Here is an 11475-nt window from a genome sequence, read left to right as displayed (position 1 = left end):
ATTTGTGATTAAAATGTCCATAGGAGCATCGCTGTGAATAATGACAGAACAAGGAGTAATGGTCTCAAATTGCAGCGGGGGAGGTTTAGGTTGGATATTAGGAAAAGCTGTTTCACTAGGAGGGTGGTGAAGCACTGGAATGGGTTACCTAGGGAGGTAGTGGAATCTCCTTCCTTAGAGGTTTTTAAGGTCAGGCTTGACAAAGCCCTGGCTGGGATAATTTAGTTGGGGATTGGTCCTGCTTTGAGCAGGGGGTTGGACTTAGACTCCTGAGGTCTCTTCCATCCCTAATCTTCTATGATTCTATGATGCGTCACACACATGGAAAATACAAAGCCCATGCTCCAAGGAGTGACCATCTCAACCAGAGTGATGATTTATATCACCGTCTCAATTAGGCTGATGATGTAGGGACAGATTCTGCCACCCCGACATTGAGTAGTCCCTTATTCTATGAGTAGTCAGCTAGAAATCACTGGGGCTGTTCACAAACTAAGGTGTCACTCAACATGAGTAAGTGTCAGAAACTGGTCCTTAATGTAATAAGCCAAATTAGACTGCTCAAAACAAAGGCGTGGGATGAGGGAAGGAGAAGAAATTACATTAACAAACAAAAACAAAAATCACCAAGGGAAAGGGAAAAGTGCCGTTGGGACAACATCATATTTCTATAAAACTCAGATCAGTTGTATGGATCCAGTCCTGAGCAGGACTCAGCACTGTCACCACTGAAGTCAGCTCCGAGCGAAGGGCGCTCAGCACTTGCTAAGATTAGGCTACACATTGTGTTTTTGTTTCCTTTGTTTGCTTTCTAGACAATGATGAGGTGAAAATGCAATTACACTTGAGCAGAGACTAGAAAATTAATAGAGAATTATGGCTGCTGAAAAGGTTTCCTGGTTTTCTGTTAAAGAAACTGCATGGTTTTTTTTTGTAATGTAAACTGTGTGGATAAAAATGCTGCAAACAAACAAAATAAAATAAAATAAAGCAACACTTCAGACTATATAATGAACACAGTTGATTTGTGCATCACTTTTACATTACTTCAGAAAAAAATAATACCCATCAGTGCAGAAGTTACAATAAATGCTACAATAAAAATTAGATTTTATAAATCTTAAAAATCTGTCTTGAGTGCTTTATCACCTGATCTCTACAAAGACAATTTGCCTATGCTCTGCTTGTCTTGTGTGTAAACAGAGGGCTTTAATCTCCAGGATTATCAGTTTGGCACTTTTCATGGACACTAAGGGCTTGAACCAAAGCTTACCAAAGTCAGTGGAAAGGGTCACAGTCAGTCCAATGGGTTTTGGATCAGACCCTAGAGACACTTTTTTTTTAAATGGCCAATTTATCCCTGATTTAACTCTATTCCGTTAATTAAAAGTAATACTGAACATGGGAAAAGGAAAGATTCTCAAGTAGAGAGATTTCAGAGAAGGTTTGTCCATATTCCTTTGGTTTCAAATTCCTATTTGTGCTTATGTTAAATGACCTATAAATACTCTTTAAACTTAACATGTAAAATCCTGGACCCATTGACTTCAATGGAGCCAGGATTCCATCCATAATCTTCACTATTTTTAACATTCAATTTTTTAAAATTGTGAGTAACTTTCACTGCCATAAAAATCTGCTTTCATTAATGAAAAAGCAAAACCCTGAGGTCTCACAGTATGAATGGAATATAGTTCATGACTCAGAGTTGCTTGATTGCATATTATATCTTTGTCATACCATTTGCCATTAGAATTTATTGCCTAGCCTTATGAGAGACCTTTCTAATATGTTTCAAATGTGTGGTTTGGCAGACAGCATTTAAACCTAAGCAAAAAAAACATTCAACCTCTTCTTCATACATATTTGCAGAACTGTCCTAATCGGTGTTCTGCATGGGCTACTTATTTGCTACCAAACACAATGCAAAGGGTTGTTTACATTGTAGGCTCTACAGTTCAGGACTCAGTTATCTGAGAGGTTGCCTTTCTGCTGCTGGGCCTGATCTCAAGTGGTGCTAAGCACCTCTTGCACTATATTGAACATCCTCAACTACCACTGATGGGGGCTGAAGGCACTCAGAATGCCATATTCTGCACCATGGGAGTCAGTTGGATTTTAGCTATTGACTTTAATGGGAGCAGGATCTGGCTTTCAGCACCATCCAGGAGATGCTCAGCACCTTGCAAGATCAGGCCCTATATTCTGTTATGGTGATTAAGATCTCTTGAGCTATTCTTGGAGACAATCCCTGGAGTGTCTTTGTCCAGGGCTGGAAGTTGAACATATTCAGTTGAGGGTCTCTCTCTGTGGGACTCATTTACTCTGACAAAAGCTCGAGTTTTGCAAATACGAGTCCCTGAACTACACACCACAGCAGCAAGACCTATGGTGTATTAATATTAACTGACTGTACTTGACTGAGACTAACCTGCATTTGTTTTATTTGTTTGAATAGCACCCAGATGCCACAGCAATGGGCAATCTGTGAAAAATCAGTACATAAATGTGTAAATAAAATAAACAATGTTACGTTTAGTGCACCAGAGAGAAGCAGAGAATGCCCATGCTGGGAAATCTTCAGAAACCTCCCTTTGGCAATCTCCTTTGAGCTGGTTGTCTGTAACAATTTGAGAGCAGTTTCCAAATGGATGGACCCTCAGGATGCCTGAGGTTTCCTTTCATTTTCCAAATAATTGCACAGACATAATGAGGAGTTGTTCAGCTTTCAATCTCTCAGTGGAAAATTCCAGAGCAGTTTCTGCAGAATATTCCCAGGGTCCTGTTAGCCAGGGATGGCTTCTTTTTACACTGGTAGGTCAATAAGTCTGTCTGGTGCAAATTATGGTTTATTAAAAATAACTAAAGCAAGAACTGTTATTAAGACTTCCAACAGGGCAAGACTTTTTAGAGCGGTTGTTGAGCATTTTGTTATGGAAATCAAGGCTTTGTCTGTGAAATGCTAACAAATTATTTTATGCGTCAGCAAACATTTTTTTCTAAAAGTTTAACCCTTAGATTGGCTGTATAGATTACATGTATATATATATATATATATATATATATATATATATATATATATATATATATATATATTATATCTATACTATCTCATATGGTAATATACACGTTAGAATATGTGTAATCTGTAGTACGTTTATGTAATTTGTATTATATATGTGTGTGCAGTCTGCAGGTTCTGAAGGGTTAACCACTATGCTTTCACATCAGTCAGGTCATGGTTCCAGTATTATGCATCTGTGATCAGTGAACTAGTTAACAAAACATACCGCATGGTTGTGGAAAAATCATGCCAACCATATTTCTCTAGTCTCCCCCACCTTAAAAATGGCTTTCATAATACTGAATAAAATATCATTATTCAAGATCCATAGATAAACATCTGGAGTTTTTGAAAAGGTATGTGAGGATGACACTTCATAGAATATCAGGGTTGGAAGGGACCTCAGGAGGTCATCTAGTCCAACCTCCTGCTCAAAGCAGGACCAATCCCCAATTTTTGCCCCAGATCCCAAATGGCCCCCTCAAAGACTGAACTCACAACCTGGGTTTAGCAGGCCAATGCTCAAACCGCTGAGCTATCCCTCCCCCGCAAAGAGCCTGATCCAGCTTCTGTTACAGCCAATAGGAGTCTGTTGACTTCAGTGGGAGTTGGATCAGGCCCTAAATCTCCAAGTGATTATATGTATATATATATATAATCTCCCAAATCCAGTTACCCCTGCTGCTAAGTCTCTGCAATGATTTTATCAATATCTTGTTATAAAGTACAGCTGTAAGTGCCACACATATTAGAAAGACTTTGGTGGATTCATTAACAAATAAGAATGAAGCAAATAGCCAAACACTTGTACCTTTGATATGACTGCTGGTAGATTTGCCTTCAAAAATTCTCTCTATCCTAGTCCCCTTCCTCGACTCAGGAGGCTTGCAGGGTAATAGCCTACAATGTTGCTCTTTGATTTCCTAAAACAAGGTCATGTAAAATCTAATAAGAGCGGAAAACTGAAGTCAGTTTTTGCCTGCCTGAAGACTGATTGAACTGAAAAGCTTTTCTAAAAGCTTAACATCAGACAGCCAACTAATTCAACTGCATGTTGGCTTCTATCAATTCCTTCAGAAATAAAGGAAGTGACACTATTCCTAAAATCCACTCATCCATATTGCATGTTATTTTACACAGGGAGCTCCAGACTTTTGATTCTTGCCTTGATTTTAGCTGACAGTCAATGCCTTCATCTTGCCAACTTGTCCAAGAGCTGGGGTCTTGGGAGAGAGGGTGTCTAGACAAAATATTCAGCACTGACATTTTTTAAAAAAATCAAAATTGATTTTCACAAAGAAGAAGGAGTTCTTAGCCTTAAACATGCTTATTTACTTACAGAAAGTATTTCAGGCACAAAAGGTTTGAGCATCAGTCACATACCAGGTTACATTTGTAATAGTATGAGGAGTGTTCCATGCAGTGCAATCAGCTACTTTTCCCTATTAAGAGCTGAAAGACGTAGAGTCTGTAAAAATACATAGAGATATATAAAATGTGCATCATTCAAACTATAGTCTCATGGTCCGAGCTGACTCTAGTAGGGTTTATATAACAACAATATCTGTCGTAAGGGCTATTCTCGTTGTAGGAACAGACAATTATACTGTCTTTTGGAGCCACAAAAATGTTGTCCTCTGTGTCAGGGCAGGCAACACTGTCCCAGGGAGGAGAACTCTTCTTTTCCGAGGCACTGTAAGTGGGACCCTCTCCCACTAGCACGTTCCCTGGCATCTCCGTGGAGCAGGTCTCCAGGTATCTCAGCATCTCCTCCTGGTCCACCCTTTTGATCAGGCTCTTGCATTCTCCCGTGGTGGTGGTGCAGATGGACACAGAGTCCTCTCCCTTCGGCACTTTCCTGTCCTTCAGGTATGCCTTCTTGGCTAGCTCATCGCAGCTGCTTTTGCCCGATTCCAGATCCGAGGGCGTTCTCAGCAGCTCCACCACTTCCTTGTCTTTCGCCTTCTTGCTGCAGGGTCGCTTGTTGTCAGGCCATTTGGTGCAGCCATCTGTTTTCCTCGTTAGTGCAATGGCAGCGATGCCCGGCAAGCAAATAGCAGGTCCTATTGCCAGGAGGGGGATGTCTCCCAGGGTCTCCCCTTTCATCCCAGATACGGTAAACATGAAGCCAAAAACAAGGAAGACGCTGACCAAAGCCACCACTAGTCCCGTCCTAGGGTTAATGTCGTCTGGTCTCATGGCTCCTCACACCATGCAGATCATCCGACCGCTCTCCTTCAAAGGCAGTGCAAAGCTGATGAGGCTTATGAGCCTGCCTTTGAGAGCTTTCCTCTGGAGGGATTTGCTGCAATAAACACACAATTAAAAAGTTTCCATAAAAAACCAAAAGCAGATCCTGTTTCTCTCGCCACCGTCTTCCCGGGAGAAATGGGTCAATGGGGAAATCCCATGCAGTCCCCCTAAAAATATCCCAGCGCTTCTGCCAGGCAGGGCTGGCTGGCTTCCCCCGAGTGAGGATGCTGCACCAGGCTAAAAGGGCTCGTTGTAATCTTACCCGGACAGTCCCGTGGGCCTCTGAGGCTCTTTTTTGGATCCTAGGCCAGATCAACCAAGAGGAGATGCATTAAGAGCAATTGTAGTGCATAAAAAACCGAAGCAGTGAGTTATAGGGTATATGTGCGTGCATGCCAGAGACAGAGGGGGATGGACTTAGATCCTGGAAAGAGACAGAGACTCCAGGCTTCTAGTGTTACAGCCGATGAAAGAAAAGCCCAGGAACGGGCTAAGGACTGGGAGAAATGGGTCAGGAAATAGAAGTCTCCCAGGAGCTTCCATCACATGGGTATGGGAGGGTGCTTACTAGCCCCTCAGGGGAGTTCATAAATCAGCGGAGTTGTACCGCAATGAGCAGGTGCTCATCGGCAAGGAAAACACTGCGAATTCCTCCCAAAGCTTTGCTTTTCCAAAGGAGGGAAGCAGGGCTGTCCGCGGGTGCCACGATCCCGTTGCGAGAGAGATGATCGCTGCCCTTTCCGAGCCAACGCACCCACAATGGGGCAGCGGACGGGCATGTGACCTTTGCAGCCTGCTAGCCGCGCGGCGCCCTGGGCACCCTGAGCTCGCGCTCCTGTGTCCCTGCAAGTTCCCACCGGGAGGGTGTTCCTGCAAATTCCCACTGTGCGTGTGTGTCCCTGCAAATTCCCATTGTGTGTGTGTGTGTGTCCCTGCCAATTCCCACTGTGTGTGTGTGTGTGTCCCTGCCAATTCCCACTGTGTGTGTGTGTCCCTGCAAATTCCCACTGTGTGTGTGTGTGTGTGTGTGTGTGTCCCTGCAAATTCCCACTGGGGGGGGGGGGGTGTCCCTGCAAATGCCCACTGGGTTCTGTGTGTGTCCTTGCAAATTCCCACGGGGGTGGGGGTGTCCCTGCAAATGCCCACTGGGTTGTGCGTGTGTCCCTGCAAATTCCCACTGGAGGGGGGAATCCCTGCAAATTTCCAGTGGGTTGTGTGTTTGTGTGTCTCTGCAAATTCCCACTGGTGCTGGGGGGGGGGGGGGGTCCTGCAAGTTCCCACTAGAGGGGTGTGTGTGTGGGTGAGACCCTGCAAATTCCCACTAGAGTCTGGGAGCTTTGCTTGAGTAGGATTCCCCCCTCCCCCAGCCTGTTTGATTAAGTGCAGCTCAAGATCCGAGATTCCCCCCTAAGCTGGTTAGTTTTCAAACCAATGAGCAGCGAGCGACGGCAGGAGCCAAGGGGTCGCTCAGCTGCCCTCCACGTGTCCCCCTCGCCCCCACCCAGAGGTTAGGTGCTGCCCGCCCGCGGGCTCAGGGGGGTGGCAAACGCGCCGGAGGGAGGGAGCGGGAGACGAAGGACAGCCCGCCCCGCACGCCTCGCTCCCCGGGAAGCGCTGCCTCGTGGCACTGCTGGGGTGGGAGCCCCAGCTCAGCGACCCGAAATGCAGCCGGGGAATCCCGCCTGCCCAGCCAGCGGGGCGGCCCGGGGCGCTGCCCGGCCCCCGCCGCCGCGAGACCAGCTCAGCGGCAGGGCAGCGGCGCGGGGCGCAGCCCCGGAGCCCCAGAGCAGGTGTGTCAGTGACGAGGCGCGCGCCTGCCCGTCCCCCCCCCCCCCGGCCCCGCGCGCCTTGCGCGTGCAGGGCTCACCTCCGCCAGGTGCCCCGGCCATGGCAGAGACTGAGGTCTGGTGCAGCGCTCAGCGCAGGCTGCCTGCGGGGGGAACTGGGGGGGGGGGACGAAGGTAGGCGCTGAGGGGGGAGTTGGGGCTGTACCCCCCACCACCCCCCGAATTCCATCCTCAGTCTCCTCTGTAGCATGAACCCCCCCCACAAAGAAAATGGGGGAGGGGCATTTGCTTCAGCCCTGTGCCAAGGGGTATGAGAGAGGCAAGGGGGGTGCGCTGGTATCTTCCCTTGGACCAATTTGATGGAGAGAGAGAGGGAGAAGCTTTCCAGCCCCACAGAGCTCTTCAGCTCTGCCCCCTCTCCCCTCCAGCACAGACAATGGAGGCTCTAGTCCCAGAGGCACCCTTAGTCGCTTTCCCTGGGGGCGTCCCGCCTGCCTGTGGGGGGCTGGCTCCTGCCTGCTTTGGTGGGTGGCTCAGGACTCTGCAAAACACAGCCAAGTGGGGCCAGGGGAGCTACCAGTACAATAGGCAGTGATCCCAATGAGCTCCTGATACAGCCTGGCTGTGGGATCCCCCCTCCCTCCGTGCTGACCCACTTCTGTCAAGGGAGCCCCCTGAGGAATTCATGGGACTGGGGGGGTCCAACCGGGCAGTCTTTACTTGGGTACAACGGCCTGGGACCTCCGTGGCCTTTAATGCACTGGCTTTGGCAACAGTTGTGCCTCCTTATGCTGCTAGAACTAGATTGGCATTAATATTGTTCGATCATGCTGCGAGGCCAGCCTGACTTTGCTGCATAGATGCACCATCTCAGCTTCCAGGCTGGTGCCACAATGGCTGGGCATATCTCCCTCCCACCACCCCCATGGCTGAGTGAACCTCCTTCCCTGAAAACGCCTGGTGTGATTTTGCAAAAGCACACAGCACTGACTGAACGCTGATCCCATGACAGTCAGTGGGAGTCTTGCCGTGGACTTCAATGGGAGCAGATACTGGGTCAAGGCTGAAGGCTTTTGAAAAGCCCACCCAGCGGTATGATTATTTGTCGCTCGCTCTCCCCCACCCTCACTTGCTCATTTTCACCAGGCTGGGGAGAGTCCCTTTTCAACTGGGTGTTCCAGTTGAAAACCAGACGCCTGGCAACTCTAGGTGGATGAGACAAACAAGAAGGTGGGGGTGGGGAGGACAGGACAAGATAAAACAAGATAAAAGGCTGTTTTGGCCCACACAAGCTTATGGCTGCTGTGCTTAGCCAGGCTGTAGTAGGAACCGCAACTCACCACCTGCCCAGCCATTATCAGATGGCAGTCTTCTCTATGTACTGTGACATAGGGCCATAAAGAAAGTAGTACTTGGTAAGAAATGACTTGGAGTTTGTCTGGCGTGCAAAGGGCAGCATGGGAGAAAGCATGAAAGTGCTTGTAAGAAATGTGGACAAATGCGAGATTGGGCTAGTATCACTGGCAGAGCAAAGGTTGGCAGTGCTAAGCTAATAGGATAGATAGCTCAGGCCTAAACTGTGGCTGTCTTTGAAGGCTAGGACGAGAAGGTTGTGTATGATGCATTAGAAGAGGGGGACTCAGTGGAAAGACTTGAAGAGGGATTAACATAGCAAGGGTGGAAGATGATAGTGGCAGCAGCATTTTGAATTGAATTGACAGGGGCAGATTTTCAGATATCGAGGTCAGGCAGGAAGATATCAATGTATTCAAAGCGTAAGATGATTAGGACTTACACAGTGTGGGTAGAGCTGAAAGAAAGGCTCCTGGAGATGTGTATGAAGAAACAAAATTTAGACACTACCTGGATATGAGTCAACAGTGTGCCCTTGTTGCCAAGAAGGCCAACGGCATATTGGGCTGCATTAGTAGGAGCATTGCCAGCAGATAGAGGGGAATAATCACTTCCCTCAATTTGACACTGGTGAGGCCACATCTGGATAGTGAGTCCAGTTTTGGGCCCCCCACTACAGAAAGGCTGTGGACAAATTGGAGAAAGTCCAGCGGAGGGCAACGAAAATGGTTAGGGGACTGGGGCACATGACTTACGAGGAGAGGCTGAAGGAACTGGGCTTATTTAGTCTGCAGAAGAGAAGAGTGAAGGGGGATTTGATAGCAGCCTTCCACTACCTGAAGGGGGGTTTCAAAGAGGATGGAGCTCGGCTGTTCTCAGCGGTGGCAGCTAACAGAACAAGGAGCAATGGTCTCAAGTTGCAGTGTGGGAGGTCTAGGTTGGATATTAGGAAACACTATTTCACTAGGAGGGTGGTGAAGCACTGGAATGGGTTACCTAGGGAGGTGGTGGAATCTCCATCCTCAGAGGTTTTTAAGGCCCGGCTTGATAAAGCCCTGGCTGGGATGATTTTGTTGGTGTTGGTCCTGCTTTGAGCAGGGGGCTGGACTAGATGACCTCCTAAGGTCTCTTCCAACCCTAATCTTCTATGATTCTGTGATATAGTGTAGACAAAACTGAGATTATAGGCTTGTGTGAAACATACATTAATTACAAAATTCTTCCACGTGGTTTGCACCCATCAAAGTAGTTCATTATTATACCTGATTTGATCATGTGAATATCTTCTGTATAAGGTTGATGAAGCAGAAGAATTTCACATGACATGGGAAGAACTTTTCTCTTATCTAAAGGAAACATGGATGACAAGTGAGAGGTTCATGAGATCTCTACGGAGGAAACTCATGCAGTGATCCAGAACTTTGTTTTTTATAGATTGTAAGTCCAGAATGGACCATTCTGAACATCTAGTCTGACCTGCATAACACAGGCCGTGGAATCTCACTCAGTAGTTCTTAGAGCTAGCTGGTAACTTCTGGCTGAGCTAGAGCATATCTTTTAGGAAGACATCAGTGTTCATTCAGAGCCTTCGAATGATGGAGAATCTACCATGTATCAAGGTAAGTTAATTTTCACTTCTGCTACCAGGAGTTTCACGGGATTTGAACCTCTGGCACTGTAAACAAGAACCCAATCCCTTCGCTCACATTTTTGCAAAGCACGTATTTGTTACTTGTTTGTATCCTATAGTATTCTTACACAGAACTTTTACTTCATTGTTAAAACCAATAGAGACACATAAAAAACAAGCACATAGTTACCTTTTAGCATGCAAGCAGTCCCATTGACTTGAAGCCAATACATTATGCATGGAGCTGTACCCATATACAGTTGTTGGGAATGTGGCCCAGTATTATATACAATATATATATTGAATGGCTGTTAAGATTTCACGGTTATTAGTTGCCAGAGCTGAAAGCACCTAATGTAGAAAATACTAACACAAAGCAAAACAAAACTCTCTGTGAATGACAACTTGGCCATGATCCTATCCTATCTACCCACTTGGCTGGGATTCTTAAAAAGGGAAAACTGAAAAACTGCATCAAAGGAGCAGAAGACTTGCAGAAATCTAGACACTATTAGTGATCTCAGCAAAAAAAAATGTTATCAGAATACTGCAAGAAATGCAGAGGATGTCAGAAGATGAAACAAACAAAATTGACCCTTCAAATTTAAGGGACAGGGTTACTGAGATGGAAAGAATAGCCACTTTAGAGGACAAGGATCCTTTTAGCAGAAAAACCCTTATAGAAAGTGTCAGAACGAAGATGGAACTAAGCAGGACAAATTTAATTCAGAATACAGTTCAAAGAAGGGACAACAGCATAAAGATCATAGCTTTCCCAGATGGGGTAGAGAGGGCGACCCAAAAGACTGTTCAGAAACCATCCCTGATCAAATTGCTAAATTTATCCAAGAATTTTTAACCTAGAAATTGGGGGGAGGGCTCATTGATCTCTCACACAAGTGACAGTAACTGAGATTGTTTATTAAATTACTCTTGGGGTTACACCTAAGAAGAAAAGTAAGCTCTTTGGGGTAGGGACTGTCTTTTTGTTCATTTTTTGTGCAAATCCTAGCACCTTCGGGTCCCATGGCATTACAGGGGCTTGTCATCCTGCAATACAAGTAATTGATTGTTGCTTATTATTAGAGGGAGCCACAGGGAAAAAATGAAATGGGACATTACAGAAATAAAAGTTCATACTTCAGACTGTGATCTTGCCAGCTCTTCCAGACTAAGTCGGGTTGGACTGGGTCTGTGCTTGGAAGACAGATGTCCAAAGAAAACCCAGAGTTCTGCAGGAAGTGGTATTGGTGGTTCAGTGCAGCAATGTCCCAGTACACCATTCGAAGAAAATTGCTTTTGGAGAAGTAAAACTAAGGTCTTGACACTTGCGGTCCTTAAAGACCCCATAGATGTTTTGCTCTGGTAGAGATATTAGCTCTTGTGTT

General features: G+C 46.1%; 1 protein-coding gene across 1 annotated transcript; it reads right to left on the bottom strand.

Moving 5' to 3' along the window:
* Positions 1-4383: 4383 nt before the first annotated feature.
* On the bottom strand, positions 4384-6011 carry TMEM215 (transmembrane protein 215). Its single transcript, XM_073346290.1, has 2 exons — positions 5925-6011; positions 4384-5369 (listed from the first exon to the last, which is right to left on the bottom strand). Exon 2 carries the CDS (start codon positions 5261-5263, stop codon positions 4571-4573), a length of 693 nt encoding a protein of 230 aa, XP_073202391.1. The 5' UTR covers positions 5264-5369; positions 5925-6011; the 3' UTR covers positions 4384-4570.
* Positions 6012-11475: the final 5464 nt, after the last annotated feature.

The sequence above is a fragment of the Lepidochelys kempii genome, chromosome 5 (assembly GCF_965140265.1).
Source record: "Lepidochelys kempii isolate rLepKem1 chromosome 5, rLepKem1.hap2, whole genome shotgun sequence".
NCBI lineage: Eukaryota > Metazoa > Chordata > Testudines > Cheloniidae > Lepidochelys > Lepidochelys kempii.
Note: the sequence above shows the minus strand (reverse complement) of the source record. Positions and strands in the feature narration are given on the sequence as shown.

What these genes read in the sequence shown, in the direction of transcription:
- TMEM215 (XM_073346290.1), bottom strand. Translation starts at nt 5,263, where the DNA reads ATGAGACCAGACGACATTAACCCTAGGACGGGACTAGTGGTGGCTTTG.